The sequence below is a fragment of the Colletotrichum orchidophilum genome, assembly GCF_001831195.1.
Source record: "Colletotrichum orchidophilum strain IMI 309357 chromosome Unknown Scaffold_96.1, whole genome shotgun sequence".
Taxonomy (NCBI): domain Eukaryota; kingdom Fungi; phylum Ascomycota; class Sordariomycetes; order Glomerellales; family Glomerellaceae; genus Colletotrichum; species Colletotrichum orchidophilum.
Window position 1 is genome coordinate 159,966 of NW_019173052.1, and position 16,319 is coordinate 176,284.

At 54.0% G+C, this 16,319-nt stretch overlaps 4 protein-coding genes across 4 annotated transcripts; 1 reads left to right on the forward strand and 3 right to left on the reverse strand.

The window, feature by feature from the left end:
- Positions 1–1,142: 1,142 nt before the first annotated feature.
- CORC01_10070 (uncharacterized protein) lies at positions 1,143–2,567 on the reverse strand (the record flags this gene model as incomplete). The annotated part of the gene is made up of 4 exons (XM_022621699.1): positions 1,143–1,203; positions 1,385–1,884; positions 1,946–2,189; positions 2,500–2,567. The coding sequence occupies 4 exons, from the start codon at positions 2,565–2,567 to the stop codon at positions 1,143–1,145; spliced, it is 873 nt and encodes a 290-aa protein (XP_022471831.1).
- Positions 2,568–4,417: 1,850 nt separating this feature from the next.
- CORC01_10071 (TOXD protein) lies at positions 4,418–5,476 on the reverse strand (the record flags this gene model as incomplete). The annotated part of the gene is made up of 1 exon (XM_022621700.1): positions 4,418–5,476. One exon carries the CDS (start codon positions 5,474–5,476, stop codon positions 4,418–4,420), a length of 1,059 nt encoding a protein of 352 aa, XP_022471832.1.
- A 552-nt stretch (positions 5,477–6,028) lies between these two features.
- Positions 6,029–6,619, reverse strand: CORC01_10072 (uncharacterized protein; the record flags this gene model as incomplete). Its single annotated transcript, XM_022621701.1, has 2 exons — positions 6,029–6,308; positions 6,522–6,619. 2 exons carry the CDS (start codon positions 6,617–6,619, stop codon positions 6,029–6,031), a joined length of 378 nt encoding a protein of 125 aa, XP_022471833.1.
- A 5,799-nt stretch (positions 6,620–12,418) lies between these two features.
- CORC01_10073 (uncharacterized protein) lies at positions 12,419–14,382 on the forward strand (the record flags this gene model as incomplete). Its single annotated transcript, XM_022621702.1, has 4 exons — positions 12,419–12,598; positions 12,663–12,866; positions 12,929–13,007; positions 13,076–14,382. 4 exons carry the CDS (start codon positions 12,419–12,421, stop codon positions 14,380–14,382), a joined length of 1,770 nt encoding a protein of 589 aa, XP_022471834.1.
- Between the last annotated feature and the right edge of the window lie 1,937 nt (positions 14,383–16,319).

Sequence of the window (16,319 nt, forward strand, 5' to 3'; positions counted from 1 at the left end):
GACAGCCATCACACTACGCGCCCCTGTTTGCGCACTTCTCAACATCACCTGTTTAATTAGTTTTGGGGTTGACCAAGGCGACGGAAACGTATGGATATTCATGTGGCATGAGCACTGAATACACGTGACACATCATTTTGTGTCTGCAAACTGGAAGAGTCAGCTTGAGCTTGGCTGTTTGGCAACTCACGCGGAGGACAGGACGCGCAGTTCGAAAGAAAACCCTAGGTGATGCTTGGCTCGCTGATATTGCCTACTTTGATCGTCTTTGAAGCACTATCACTATGTCTTTTGGGACATGAGGAAGAGCAGAGGAATTCAAAGCCAAAATTAAGAAGAAGAAGAGGAAGGAAAAAAAATAAAGAATCACCTCCCTCCACGTTTTGGTGGACGGTGAGAACTGGGTTTTCCGGGATTGGGCAGCTAGGTCTAGCTCTCAAAGAATGGAATCTTGACTGTTCCGTCCCATCCTCATAGTGTTGATTGCCATCTGACCATATGTGATCACTTTGTGCATTCCTGTGACCAATTGATTCTGCCGTGGTCCTTTCAAGGATGCAAAACAGCACCGTTGTCGAATTCGAGTCTCCTCTGCCGGCACTGAATCATGCAGCTCTCAAGTTGATGCGCCTCAAAGCCTGACAGATACAACGACTTGACCTCGCCAATGATGATGGTTTTCGTCTTTGGGTTGATCATGGCTAAGCGTTCCTGTGCGGCTGTCTGTGTACTCAACAGGTGAGTCACTACCAGAGACGGTTGCTGGTCATGGGGCTGTGTATGGCATTGCTTCAGACTGGTCCGCCGCCCAACCTACTTTGAAGATGGCCGCTGGAGAAAAGAACCTACTTGACACTGTAAGATCAGGATGAGGTGGTAAGATGTCTCACGACTGCTCTACGGAGCTTCTTGGGGTACTACATCTGCTGCAGATGTTTCCAAAGTAGGAAGGCATCGAGCAACCTGAGACTTTGAGATAGTCCACGAAGATAATGACGACTCTCTTTTCACTCTTCTCAGCTCTGGTCTCTTGGCCATGAAGAAGGAAAGGTATCAAACGCCAGCACAGCTACCATGTTAGAACCACGGTCATAGTCTGGTTCTGAGACATGAATACTTGCGAGCACCTCTTCTCCTGAGCTTCACTTAAAATGTTCCTCTCGTGAAGTACCATCTGCCAGGGACGGTTTGACCTTGGAGTGACTGTGTGTGAGGTTTTGGTCAATGTCTTCGCTCAGTGAATTCGCATGGCAGACCTTGACGTCAAGGGAAACAAATGTTCCTCCCTAAGGTAGAGGATTTGAGAACGTATACATGGGTAATTAGATAGTTGGCGCATAAAAAAACTCTAGGATTTACGCGCCATTCATTTACAGTCACGGACTTTTTTCGAGCCACCAAGTAGTAGTACACGAGAAACTCGCTTGGCATATTGAGCGGCATGGAATCCTCCAACAGACTGTCAGTGAGCATCCGCTTGTTCGACCCATCCGCATCCATGACGGCAATCTGCCCGTACGACTGGAACGTCTGGTTGTAGATGGCCGCCTCGTCCAGGAACCCGTACATGCCGCTCGAGTACAGGATCCGCCCATCGTGCGACCACACCGCGTGCGCGTCGTTGGCACCGTTCGACGTGAGCATTTGCAGGTCCATGCCGTCGGGCCGGATGGTGCAGACGTCAATATTGGTGGCCGACGTCTTGCGGGTGAAGACGATGTGCTCGCCGCCGGGCGACCAAAAGGGGAGGTTGTTCGTCGCATTGGTCAAGCTGCGCACCGTCTTGGTCTTGATTTTGATGATGCGGACGCCGTAGCGGACGCCCCATTCGCAGAAGATGATGCTGCGGCCGTCGGGGCTGTAGCTGGGGAAATCAGGCGTGGACTGTGCCATGAGGGCTCATGGAGACGATGGAGGCGTTGCCAAGCTGCTTCTGGGTGATGACCAGGCGGCCTTGAAGGGAGAGCCGGGGGAAGACGTCGGTGTGGCGGTACTCCCAGTCCGCGCTCCAGCTCCAGAGGGGCTTCTCCATCGGCCGGGCGGTGAAGTCTAGCTTTTTGTAGACGACGAAGCGGCCGTCCGGGGACCATGCGGGCGAGCGGATCGCGGCCTTAAGGGCTGGGTGGGCACCCGAGGTATAGTTGTACCCTTCGTTATCGCCGCCATTGATCGGGCAGGCGATGTTGTTGCTGGATCCTCCGTCCGAGGAGCGGAGCCATCACCAGCCAGCAACTGCGGGAACATCTTGACGCTGGCGCCGGAGGTACGCTCGACGCGGTTCGTTCCGGTCTCGAAATTGACCGAGACGATCTGGGATATGGCGGCGGCGAGGGACTACTCGGGCCGGTGCGCGTCCCGCGTCTGCTCGGTGGTGATCTCGCGGTACAGGAGGTGCCTCCCGTCTGGGCTCCACGTTGGCGAGCCGAGACAGGAACCCGCCTTTCACCCAGACGTTGGCGCAGTGTCCGTTCTAGGTGGAGATGTAGGCGATTTTGCTACCGCCCGGGGACAGGGCGCCGGCGTCTTCGACAGAGGGCGTGGCGATGAGCTCCTCCAAGTTTGATCATGCGGTCGTCGTGTTGGCGGTGGCAGAGGAGGGAGGCAGGGAGTGATGACCGCATCCTAAAGGTGGGAGGCACCGCTTAGTGGGAAATGAGCGAGAAGAGGGGGTGGGAGAGAGAGGACTCGAGGGTATCTAGATTATTTCATTTGGTATTTGTCTTGTTCGTGGATAGCTCGACTTTGGCATCACCGCCCCTCGCTTTGGTTGAAGTCCGAGGAGGCATAGGGATAGATGGAGCTTCCACAGCAATAAACGTGGGCTCTGGAGATCGGCACTCGAGCCCAGAACACCTTTTCTGAGCCCTCTCAGGAGAGAAATCGATTAGTTTCCGTGACGATTGTGATGCTTCCTCCCGGTTCAATTGCCGCTTTCCGTCACGGACAACGGCTCAGAGTCTTCGCGGGTGTTCCAGAGCTTGTTTTGGAGAGTCGTATCCGTTGACATCCTGGGTTCCTGAGCAGATTTCTATTTGATCGGACTTGCCCCACCAAGGGTAACTCGGATAGCTCCCGAAACTTAACTCTTGGGAACAGACCTGTCCTATGGAGTCGATTGCATTTTGGTTGATCAAACACCGCATGAGGAAGGACCTTCTTTCTGGGTGCCCCCTAGGTAGTGATGAAAGTTTCACCAACTTGTAAGTTCTTCCATATGAGTCCATCCTGAGCCTCCAATGAAGAAAAATTTAATAGTGCGAACAGTGGACTGGGGTTGGATATGGTAGCCCGCCCCTCCCCTATAAGCTACCGATAATCGAGTCTGTTGCATGACGTTATATCATGTTAGGTTGTCTTATCAATCAATCGATCCCTCAAGGGGTGAGCATAATTTCCCTCAGACTCGCCATGCATGACTTTGGAAGATATCGGTGAGAAATCGACGATGTTAAGGACGAGCAGAGGTCCCCTTTGGACTCAGTCTAGTGGTTGAGAGCCGAGGTCCTCCATCACGGACTATCTCCGTGTTATACACTTGAGCTTCCAGTGCGGCTGGAGGCGCGGTTTCGAGGGTACAACTCAACCTATAGTTCTTTTGACTCTGTCAAGTGGATAGCAATGCAAGACCAGGTCAGAAAATTTAGAGTAGCATAGAGAAAGTGTACCCGGCGCCACACAATGGTTGGTCCCTTGAACAGCCACTTCTACCTTATATTCTATCAATTTTCGTGTGTCCTCAAATGTTGAAAAACCTGAATTTTGACTCCTCGACTATGGTGCCATGTGCAAAGTTTCATTGGGTACAGGAGCGCTATTACGTTTGACTCAACATCGGCGGCTTGCTGTAGACTTATAGAGGACTTCTCTATGCTATCATTGCCTCTTCAGCCTCACTACCATGAAGGATGCGAGTCAGATCTTTGATCAGTATCGACACTCTGTCTTGGCTGCCAATGGGCTCTCGTCAACGTACGAATCAGGCAAGTGGCGCTCGGGTTCGGGAGACCACATCCCTGTAGCATCCGGCTCCGGGACCCCTGGCCCCCGACTCCATTCCCAACGTTGGAAGGTTGAATGGTTACCCGGCCTTCGTAAAACCAGTCCTCGATGGCCCGAATGCTGATTGCCTTGAGACAAATACTTGTTGCTTGGTTTTCGATAGGCAATATCAAATTCACGACGTTAGCACAATGCGAAAACTAAGAGGCTCGCAATCAATCTAGGACTTCATTTTTGCGGATGTTGAGTGCTAGCCTATAGGTAACCATGAGACCTTCCAGATTGCTCGACGCTCTAAAGATGCTTATTCCACAGATATTCATGGTTTCACGTACGGGTGTCTTCGGAGCTTTGGTATTCATTTCGACTGTTCCCAATCATATTTGCAAGTCCGCAATCGCTGCCGCTAACTTTTGACCTACTGCGACAGGGTATAAACCAACTTTGTCCCGCTAACCTTGCCCTGTCTAACAAGATCAAGACCTTTGAGGACGCCCTCCAGGCCACTTCCACCCTCGTTCACAGTCGCCTTGTGAGCCACAACCTTTCCTTCTTCCAGCAGCCGCTCAGTATCAGACCAAAACTTGCTGCCAAATTCCAAATCCGCCGGGATCGCCGGCAGGGCCTTGGGGCCAAACTGGAACGGCTCGCCGAGAGCCGTGTACGCAAGAGTCACCTTTGGCGTGACGTGACTGTTGATCGCGGAGACAAGCTCCGCCGATACGGCCCGCAGCGAGGAGTAATTGCCACCGTCTTCGGCGATCGCCTTCACGCTAATGTTTGCAGACGATTCTGAAGATATGCAGTCCAAGGCATGCTTCAGCTGGCCTCCCGCACTCTTCTTGATGTCCTCCACGACAGTCTCGGAGCGGTAATCCAAAATCACGTCGGCGCCCAACTTCTTGAGGTACTCAAAGTTGTGAGGCGAAGCAGTCGTAATCACGTGCAGACCAGAGAGCTTCGCGTACTGGATAGCCAAGGCTCCCGTAGCCGTGCTTCCGCCGTAGATGAGGACGGGCAGCTTCTCGGTGCTGGGCTTGTCAAAGTAGGGCAGGCCGAGACTCTGGTACAGGCTCTGGCCGACCGTCGTCACGCTGACGCCGAGGGTGGCGGCCTCTTCGAAGCTGACGTTGTCCGGGATGCGGATCTGCAGGTCACCCTTGACGGTGATGAACTCGGCGAAAGTGCCGTCCTCATGGTACACGGCGTTGGAGCCGTGGGCGACGCCGGCGACGCGGTCGCCCTTCTTGAAGGCCTTTGTGACCTTGGAGCCGACCTCCTCGACGATGCCGGCGTAGTCGCAGCCGACGCGTGCCCCTGTGACCGCAAAGAGGTCAATGTGGGCGACGTCGGTGGGGTTCAAGGCGACGGCAACGACTTTGACGATGAGGTAGTCGTCACGAAGTTTGGGGACGGAGGCTTCTACGACCTGGGCCTTGCCGGCCCCCTGGATGACGATGGCGTGGTTGGAAGACATATTTGCGTGAAAATGATGGTGGCCCAAATTGGAGAGGAGATTATTTGTGATTTCTTTTGTACTAGAACGCAATATAGGAGTATGTTTGGTCCCTCAATTGTCATTTATACTACTCTCTTTCTCCGCATGCTTTCTCATACTGAAACCTAAGACAGAGCATTAGTAAGCGCATTTTGCCGTCACGACACGCCGTTACGAATCAAGAGTGTCGTCGCTGTTGTGGAGACGGACGGACTAAGCGCATCAGAAAGAGAGACCCACATTGACGGGGCGGCTGCCTTCGCGTCGGCGCCGGAGAATCTCCACTCGCAGAGACGATTATTAAACACACCGGGATCGGTCGACGGGATCGGTCGACGGGATCAAAATGAGCCCAAAGCTACGGATAATGGCGAGGCTTGGTATCTCCGAAGCTAATTCAGACGTGGAGAGGAGATGGCACCCCATAGAATACAAAGGTATCCATCGAATTCGATGCACACAGCTGGAGACATGTCGACATGGCCAGAGTTAAAGTAACGTTTAGAAGCTGTCGTCGGCGTCCCGTCCGAACTAGACCCCGCCGAGACGGCGCCCCTCCACTGCGCCGGCGTCACCGTCTTCAACGGCATCCACAAGATGGAAATCGAGCGGGGCGGCCTCGTCGCTATGCAATACGCCAACAAGATGGGCTAATGCGTCGCGGCCATCAGCTCCGGGCCCGCAAAGGAGAGGTTCGCGTTCGAGCTGGGCGCGCGCCATTACATCGATAGCAGCGTTCAAGATCCCGCGCCGGAGCTCAAGGCCATGGGCGGCGCCGCGCTCGTGGTCGCGACGAAAGATGATGGCTCGCCTTTAGTTCCAACAAAGGTGATTGAAGAAAGGGAGAGTGTTCTCTATTGAGAACACAAGCATCTTGCCATCTGTCGCGAACGGAATACACTGATCAGAGCCAGCGACCTATGTGACCACCAGCCCGCTCTCGCTGCCTCCATCAGCTGCCAGGTCATACCTATATCCTTTCGAAGAAGAGGTCGACAGAAGCCCTTACGAGCTTCAAAGTTACCCCTTGATCACAAAGAGGCAGAGGTCCGAAGTTGGCTGGCATTGAGGCGTTCGCGATGAGGTCGCCGGCAGGGCGAGCTCAGCGTAGCTTCTCCGCATATCTCAGTAGCCTAGTATAGCGGCGGGAACAACACATCAGTATGACGAAAGGGACTTGTTGGTACTTTGCTTCACATTCACTGTTTGTGCTTCGTCGAAAACCAGCTAACATGATGTACAGCGGAGGATATCATCAGCTCAGTATGGTCTTCCGCATCTACGAAGTGAGCAGAATGGCTTTTCCAGGCAAATTTATAACAGCAAGGTCTAGAGGGGCCTTGGACGACAGTCTGACACCTTCGAAGTGAGCCGGCGACCAAAGTTGGCAACACTGGCAGTAGCGATTCTAGCCAGATGCTAGTTGAGCAAACTTGACAGCCCGCAATAGATGGCATCAGCGAATGTGGTACATCACCTTGAGGTCCGCCAGACTACCAGCGCCGATGTGACAGACGCTCCAATATTCTACTAATTCTTTCCGAACGAGTTGAACCGTTCTCCCTGCCGCGTCGAATCCGTACAAGCAGCGAACCTGCCGCTTCAGAGCCATTTTTTTGTCCGGTTATTCATTCACCCCCGGAAGCGAATCACAAGATTTGGTCTTTTGAAGACACGACAAATTGTACATTGCTTACGTCACGGAAGAGAGACATAGGAGGCCTCACTGAGAAGCAGCCGTGCCCTAGGATTGCATCATGCCGTACTCCAAGTATGGGACGAGTTTACCGATGAGGGTGACGAGGGCCTGCGGCATGCCCGAGCTAATGACCCGCCGGGCCTCTCGAATTCGAGTTTGCTGAATGAGGGAAATTTCGTAGGAGGATAGTTGCGAAGTCTCCATCAGTAGGTAAGTTTGCTGGGAAAACAGCGAAGCAATTCCGTATTCTTGGCGTCTCATGCGGTGTGAGCCGCCGGGTCATTTCGGAGGGTCGATTGGCCAATGTGATAAATGAACGCCGAGAAACAGAAATAGCTGGAAACAGCAACGGAAACGAACAAGACGGCGATGAGGAGAAAGGGGGTAGGGGGTGGCAGCTATTTTCAGCAAGTGGGGATGATTTCTTGACCTTTGTCAATATGAATTCCAGTGCGACGATAGCAGGCTTGTTGAATCGGAACTTGTCCAGGGGAAAATGTCGTGGGCTCGAACTTACCTCTCCAGAAATTGTCATCGTCTCCATCGAGCTGCGGCAGCTCTTGTCGGATCTTGGTCGCAGCTGCTCACCAAAATTCCGTTTCTGATTACGAGCATCTGGTCCGACTTGAAGTGATAGCTGCTTCGCCTGAAGCATTAGCAAGCGGCTGCGTCGCTTAACAGAACGATGGCGAGGGTTCTTGGCGAACAGGTGGTAAAAGAGATCGTCGTTTGGTAGGTAAACGCCAAGAAGAGACAGGTCGCTGCTATCCAATTTGATGACACGTGTAATCGCCAGTCGACAGCGCCGCCCTCTGCTTGACGTTCGCCTCCTTCCGTTCACCCGCGTACAGCCGTTTCAGTCCCCCGAAACCCAAGGCATGCACTTGATCGTCGTCACAATCGCCCGGCGAAAATAGAGCCAAGGGCCAATTCAAGTCTTTGCCGTCTTGGAACTGAGAGGCTCCGGCTACTTTACAAATCGCTCGAGTTTCTCGGCTGTTTCCGGAGGGTTGCGCTGTGATCCCGGGTCCTCTGGATAACGGAGGTTGATACGCAACTGAAGCGGCCTCATTCTACGCTCCCTCTCCTGCATTACCATCACCTGCGGTAGATAGAGGGGAGAGTGGAATTGGAAGATGGTTGTGGGCCTTGGCCACCACACCCGTGAGCCATTTGGCGCCGAGACTTGATGTAATCCAAGGCCACAGAAAGCGCTCAAGCTAATGGCCAAGACGCCGAGAGATTCCAAAGAGTTGTTGCACAACGCGGTCCCTTGCTGACGTGTTTTGCGGGCTGGTATGCCGCCTTTAGGCGCATGGTCGGAGGCCAAGATGATCCTCCAAAGTTCGGAGCCCGTAAGAGGAGGCCAAGAGCGCAAGAGTTCTGTGAGAAAGGAGCAAAGCGTGCTCTGCAACAAGCCCTGCTGGCATCTTGGCCTGATCCCGCCGAGCAACGCCTGCAGTGATCACCCTCTTGAACTATCTGCACCACCTGCAGAGTCCTTCCTAATCTCGGCCTGGCGTCCGAACACAAGCCACCCCAGTCGACCCTCCGAATCTGGGGCTTTTCAGTGGCCCTCCCGTCTCTGAGCTGCCGGGGTTGTCGTGATCGTCTGGGGAGGCGAACATGATGGTCTGAACAGAGCCCGGGAGAACTGCGACCAAGCGTGGTCAGTTCCGGTGTGGATGATGGCCCAGAACTCGGAAGACGTGTTGTAGTCTGTGGCTGCATCACGGTGTGCCGGTAGTCTTGTTGCTATTGGTGCACGCGGTCGTTTTCTCGCTCGGGTGTCGTGCATCCAAGATTTTGCCGGAAAGCTTGGTAGATTTTCGTGGCATTGGCAAGCTCATCGAGCTCGTGGCACATCGGTGAGCCTTCTTGCGGCACAGCCAATGGTTGATGACTATGCAGGACGGCACAAAGTGTGCGGGTATTCCTCCTGGAACCTTAATTCTTCGAGCCATGTCAGTGAGAATGTGGGACGAGCGATGACCGATTCGGGTAGAGAAAGTGAAAGTCAGTCTGGTGATTGACGAGGATGTGGTAAGAGTCGTTGAGACGGCCTAGCCAAACTCACAAATCGCGCAAATGAAATGCGTGTGTGCGGCCAAACAATGTGAAAGGAGCAATGCCAAGACTTGTTAAAGGCCTCGATTTGATTGCTACTCCTCTGATTGAGGGTACGGTGCTGGCGAGGTGGCTACCCCCCTGGACCGGCGAAAGTTGAAGCCAAGACGAAACCACCCATCCTCGCAGGTCTAAGCAATGCTTGCACAGCCTCATTGAACGGCGAAGCGGCGGGCGCAGGGCGGATTGGATGGGATACAGGCTGAAGGTGCTTGGTATCTGCAGCCAAGAACGCCCAGCCTTTGTCTGGCTGGGCTTTGAAGCGGCAAATTCTCAGGTTTGGCTGATTCTCGAGTGTTGGGAATGGTCTGCAGCGAACACACCGTGCCAGTGCGGGATCCCGTGGGCAGCGGGGTCAGTTATGATGCGATGGCCTGGTTTGTGAGACGGTTCGTCATCCTTGGACTCATTTCTTCTTTTGTCGAGCAGGCTTGGCGCCGTCGCCAGGAGGAAAAGAGGCCAAGTCGACTGTCAACAATACTGCTCGAGTGGAGGATTCTGACACCAAATGGCATACCGCCAGCGTGGGTCGAACTGCCAAGACTGAGCGACCCGCTCACCTGAATACCTTTGGCACTATGGACGGGCGTCGGCCTCAAACACATTGGGTCCATGTTTTAAGGTAAATGACGGGGTGACAACTGGCTGGATCGACCAAGATGGTTGTGTCGGTGCGTTTGCGACGCGGTGCCGTGTTGGAACCCGACAACGAGAAGGCAAATTACATTGTAGGTAGTGCGAAGGCAAAAATGTATGGTGGGAAGAGAAGGTGAAGGAATCTATGGAAGGGCTGGTCAGGGACGGGATGATCTTGGGAAGGGGGTCGAGAGGTACCTGCCATTACTAGAAATGAGTCTTGGCGGATCGAGGTTGGTGTCGACTCGAGGCATGCAAGAGTACGTATCCACGGACCCCGACAGCTGCGTCGTTTTGGCCCACGGCATCTCTCCCTACCCTACTCACCCACGCCGCACCCTCGCCCACCCAGTCTTTGATTTCGCAGACACAGGCTCTCAGCTGGCGAAAGTGGTCCATCCTTCACGTATTTAAAGTCTTGGCGAACCCCACCGCTTCTCTCCCGTACCGAACGCCATTACCAACACCCGGCACATCGGCTTCCCTGCGTGGGCCACAACAGGCGGTATTGCGCAACACTTTCTGGACGAGCCGGTTTGGACGGCTTCTGCTGGCCATAGGGGAGCGGCGACTGTATCGCGGACATGTCGAGAAGAGGGGGTCACAACAGGCGAGGGGATTTGGATTGCGCGTAGCCCTTGGCGCTAAGGTCTTGGCAGTCTTGGCTGCGGCGGAGTGGCCAAGAAGAGAGGAGCGGAAAGCTTCTTTTGGCTCTTGGGCATTGCCCCAAAACGTTGTCAGAGACTCCAGCATCCCCCCCGTCACCCGAAAGTCACCTGCCCCTCTCACCGAGTGTGCCGCCCCCCGCCTATCGAGGGTTAGGTGCCACGGATGCCACTTGTGTCGAGTATTCCACACGCGAGTTGAAAAAGTGGAGGGGAGTCGCTCGGTTAAGCGCATGGTTGATTGCCACGCTTCGGGGCGGCCTACGGAAATGACGAGCTGGGCTGCATCCCGTCGTGCGTTATTCCTGGGCCGGCTCCATGTTGTTATCAAATTACGGGGTATGCGCTTATCGGAGCATCCGAGGCCGCCATCGCATCCACGTCTCCACTCCGTGCCGGGTGTCTCTTTCGCTTTCTGCCTCTCCTAGCAATCGGTCTCGACTATCTTGGTAGGCATGGAGCCTTGGATGCAAAGGGTGGAAGGCTTGTCACTCTTTTGCCCTTTCCCCTGTCAATCGGGCACCAGGCATCTCCCGTGTCCTGTCAACCATCCTATCTCTACCTAGTCGCCTGGAAGTGTATCTCCAGTATGACGGTTGGACGGGTGCTTTGCCCGTGGCATCAGGTACGGGAGTACTTGGCGGCTTGTTTCTCAAAACAGGACAGTCTTGTCCCGTCCGGTCACCCCAAGCACCGAAGGCCCAAAAATACTCGGCTCGCCTGCTTGGCTGGAAACAGCGCTCCCTCATCCGAGACGGTCGCAGGCCTCTTTTTCAGACGACACAGGGTGTTGTATTCGGGGACAGAAATACCTAATACATTGTTATTGCCATCGTCAGTGACCAACGAGCCGCACCGACGATGGATGCCGTTATTCACCACGAGCGTGGCACCGGTCGGACGACAAAGAAGGCCGCCGACGAAAGGAGGAAACCAACCGCCGCGCTTGCGGTCATCAGCTGATGGCGAGCTATTGACCAACGTAAATGGAAGCGGGTGCTCGCAGGATGAAGCAATAGGAGCCAAGTGCGAATGCCAAGGTCTCGGCGAAGGGAGAAAGAGTGAAAACTGGAGATTTGCCAAGACGCCCCAAGACAGCCAGAGTCTTGGCATCGTATGCGCCCGGATGTTGCGGTGTTGGCGAGGTACTTGCAGTGTCAGAGGGTGCCGTCTGTTTTCTCTTCACCAGCTGACTGTGTTGCTGAGACGCAGCTATCATACCGGGCCGCATATTGCACCATAAAGTGTTAGAGTAGGGGACACGGGCTACAGTGCCAACCCAGGGAGAGTCTGACGGACCTTGGCCATCTGGTTGTCTCCCCCCATCATCCGCGACATCAGCTCGGCAGCCCTCGCCACCTTGGACCAATCAAAAGCCGTCTGGTCTCACAAGCCCCGGTCGCCAAGACTTTGCCAAGACTCTTGGGAGGGTAGGAAGAGCGGAGAGGAAATGTGATTCAAGAATAAAGAGAAGAGCCCATCGTCCATGCCCCCCAGATCAGACTGATTGATTTCCCTCGGAAACAACCCAGTCTTACGAGAGTCGGCAGAAAAACATAAAAGCATTGCTAACCGTCTCTTTTCTTCGCGATCAGCTTTGTATGATCCCAAGTATACTCTTGCCTGTTCTCGGCAATTTACCCTCCACTGCCTGAAGCATCCAAGGACCCCACTCCTACTTACACAAGCATCCAATCCCACGCGCCTTCCCAAAACCCGACGGGACCCGGCACGTACCAATCTTCCGGACTCTCTCACCGAGCCCGCCAGCTCGGTCAACACACCCCAGCAATTATGTCCGCCAAACAAGAGACTGAGAGCTCTGCGAGCAACTCTCCCAAGAGCAGCACTCCCGCGCCCTCAACAACAACCAGCAGCACCTCCCAGTCTGCCAACAGCACGAGTGCAGAGGATAACCTTATCTGCAAGTGGAACGCCTGCAACCTGAAGTTTGTCTCACCTGAGGCTCTCTACGTAAGTGGCAATCAATGCCCCCCCATCTTGGATTCGTCAGAACATTTCACTAATCATCTAACAGGAGCACATTTGTGAACGCCATGTTGGCCGCAAGAGCACCAACAACCTCAACCTGACCTGCCAATGGAACTCCTGTCGGACGACCACTGTGAAGCGTGATCACATCACCTCTCATATTCGTGTGCACGTTCCCCTCAAGCCTCACAAGTGTGAGTTCTGCGGCAAGTCTTTCAAGCGCCCTCAGGACTTGAAGAAGCATGTCAAGGTATATCAGCCGACACCACCCTGACCATCTCGCGGGATCACCAGGCTAACACAAACAAATAGACCCACGCCGATGACTCGGTGCTCGTCCGCTCGCCTCAGGACCAAGGTCTGAACGGCTACCGGGCGCAGCCTGGCAAAGGTATGTAGAGCTCAGTTTGCACTCCAATGTCCTCTATTTTCTCCAACTAGAGGCTAATTTGCCTCCAGCTTCTTCTAGCTACTATGATCATAATGGCCACATTCGGACTAACTCGGCCGCCTTCGCACACCAGGCTGGGCATGCTAGCTACTATGCACCCCAACCATCTACAAACTATGGACTGTACTTCAACCAACAACCTTTGAACCCTCCCCGAACTGAGTACATCGGCCATCACCCCGGCTATGACAACCGCAACAAGCGCGCCTTCGACATGGTTGACGACTTCTTCGCACACGCCAAGCGTCGCCAGGTCGATCCCACCTCTTACCAACAAGTCGGCCGATCCCTTCTCCCCCTTCACGGCGCCCTCGGCCTGCACGCTGGCCCAATGCCCGGCTCCGACTACATGGCAGCCCAGCCCCAGCAGCATGTTCACCACCAACAGGCCGGCGGACCTCCTTCCGGCCCCGGACCCATGTCTCAGCAGTACTACCTGCCACCCATGCCCAACGCCCGCACAAAGAACGACCTGGTCCAAATCGACCAGATTCTGGAGCAGATGCAGAGCACTGTCTACGAGAACTCGCACCAGGCCACCCAAGGAATCCATATCCACGGCCAGAACACATTCGATCTCCGCCACAGCCCCTCGCCTCCAGGTGTTCACAGAGGCTCCCACGCCGGCATCCCAGTCACCCAAGATGGCTACCCCGTGTCCGCTGCTCACATGGCGTCACCACTGACCGCAGTCTCGTCGACTGGAACTCCCGCCGTCACTCCTCCCTCAAGCACAATGTCCTACACATCTGGTCACTCGCCCAGTCCCTCTTCTTCCGGCATGTCTCCTCAGTCGAGACACAGCTCCACTGCATCTTCAGTTATGTACCCCAACCTCCCGGCCGTCAGCTCCGTTTTCCCTGGCCAGTCCACCGCCTCGACTCTCGGACCTAGCTTCGACAGCAATGAGCGCAGACGCTATTCTGGAGGCATGCTCCAGCGCGCCGCGCCCTCCTCGCCCAAGTCCCCCATCATTTACGAGGACTCCTCCAGCGTCACCACTCCTAAGGCTGAGTCCGTCGCCTCGTCGGTGGGCTCTCCCTCTTCCGAGTCGGATACCAGCGAAGGCACCCGCGAACGCGAGGAGAAGTACGACCAGTGGCTCGAGAACATGCGCACCATCGAGGCGCTCCGCGAGTACATCCGCGATCGCATCGACCGGAGAGAGTACTCTGAGGAGGAGTCCGCCGAGAAGGCCACAGAAGCTCCCAAGTCTCCTGCGGCTAGCCGACTCAAGTCTCCGGAACCTATGGAGGTTGATGCTAAGCCCGCCCCGGCTGCGCCGCTATATCCCATCTTGCGCATGTCGAACTGAAGATGACAAGACGACCTTCAGCTTGTCTGTCGAAGAAGAGAGAAGCCCCTTGGCGCGTGTACCAAAAGCTGTGTGTCCTACAAGCGTGTTTTCCCAAAAAAAAAAGTTTTTCCTCAACTTGAAAGAGGGAACAGTGATCGGTTTCAAAAACTGGTTCGTATATTATTCTACTGCACTTCTTTTTTTTTCATCAAATCGCTTCTGGCAAATACCTCCCAATCCTGTCGAAGCCTCTTTGTTACGTTACATACCCTGGTCGGTGGAAGTTGAAAGGGAAAGTCGGATTGAATCAAGCAGTCTTCCAAACAACGCAGATGGATTGGAGTCGATGTAACTCCCACCCCCCCCCCCAACACAGCAATATTTTTGATTTCATCCCAACAAGCATTTTCATATCCACGGAGAAGGAGAGCTTCAAACATTCGGGAGAGCTTTACGAGTTCAAAGCACAATGCTATGAGTGCGAAAACATTTTTTTTTCCTTCTCACCAGCGAATGGTTGCGCAGTTTATCAAACGGAATTATCGGAATGGGAAATGATGAGACGACGAAAAAAATAACCAAACCAAAACAAAGGCATGTTGCTTCGCCACCTATGTAGTCTCCTTGACCTTGAACGCAAGGGTCGAATGAATGCTTATTATCAACTCTGGATGAAACTTTGACAATATTCGGGCATTTTCGGTGGCTGTGACTCGTGTACGAGATCCGAGAACGAACTGGATCATCGGAAACTGCCTTTGGTAAACTCTAGCAATGCCAGCAACAGCCCTGGCCTCCCCGAGCTGCCCAACCGAACATGTTTCCTCGAACCCGGCCATACCCAGGATAGCCACCGGAACAAGGCCCGATCCCTCGCTGCCGGTTTCGTTCGCCGGACAGATGGATCTAGGTCGCGAGTTTACAAACTCAACTTTTGCCCATCGTCTGAAAATCCTGGCCGGATTCTGGCAAAGCCGCAAGCCAAATCATTCACAAAACCCTATCCGCATCTAAGAATAGAACCGAGGCACAACGGTTCTCGTGCGCGAAATGAATCCTCGATATGGCCGGCTGGCCGTTATGTAGAGTCGGTTTGACAAGCCGTCGCCCGATCCTAGTTGAGAGAGAGGATGAATGAAGTTGTCTTGCCAAGATCGCCGAATCCGGATTTGTAGACGAAGGGGCCGGGCCGCGGGCGTCATTCTCACGTCTGCCCAGGACGCCCTCTCATCCTGGATTTCGTTCCCCTTTTTAGGAATGTTTGCCACATTTTATGCGCCTTCCGGCGGGCTGAACGTTCTGCCTAGAGTCAGCAACTGATGCCAAGATTCGAGATTGAAGCCAATCAATTACACAGCCCTGATCGGGCGAAATGAATCTAGGACGGGCTTCCACGATGACCTTGATTATTAATGCCTTGATACCCAGGGCACATCAAAGACAGAGGATGAACATGAAAAGTCTGCACCATTTGGTGAAGGGAGTTGTCGAGGGCTCCGGCTGAGACATAAGCTGACAGGAAAACACCTGCCAAGCTTACAGACACTAGAATATCAAGACGAAAACGCTCTTTTTACTCTTGGCGAGACGACGTACGAGCTCCTATTCTTCTCCCTTCAACACTTACTCAAATGTGTCTCTTCGGTTCTCCACATTCAACTCGACCTCATTGATCGAGACATTTTTCAACTCTACGATCGGCCCTTTTCTCGGCGGGATCCGAGATCTTGCGGGGGATAGGGACGCCGCAAAACAGCACGACGGGTTCCAAGAGCATCCAGCTAGCAACTCGTTCTGTTGCTCCCGTACGCAGTAGCCTTACTACTTGTATTTTTTCCTCATTGGCTTCGTGACTCACATTGGCTAAAAACCACAAGGTTTGATGTATCAGATTTCATCTTCAACACCTCGCTTCGCAGTGGGTAACTAACGTTGTAAACCGAAGTAAAAACCCT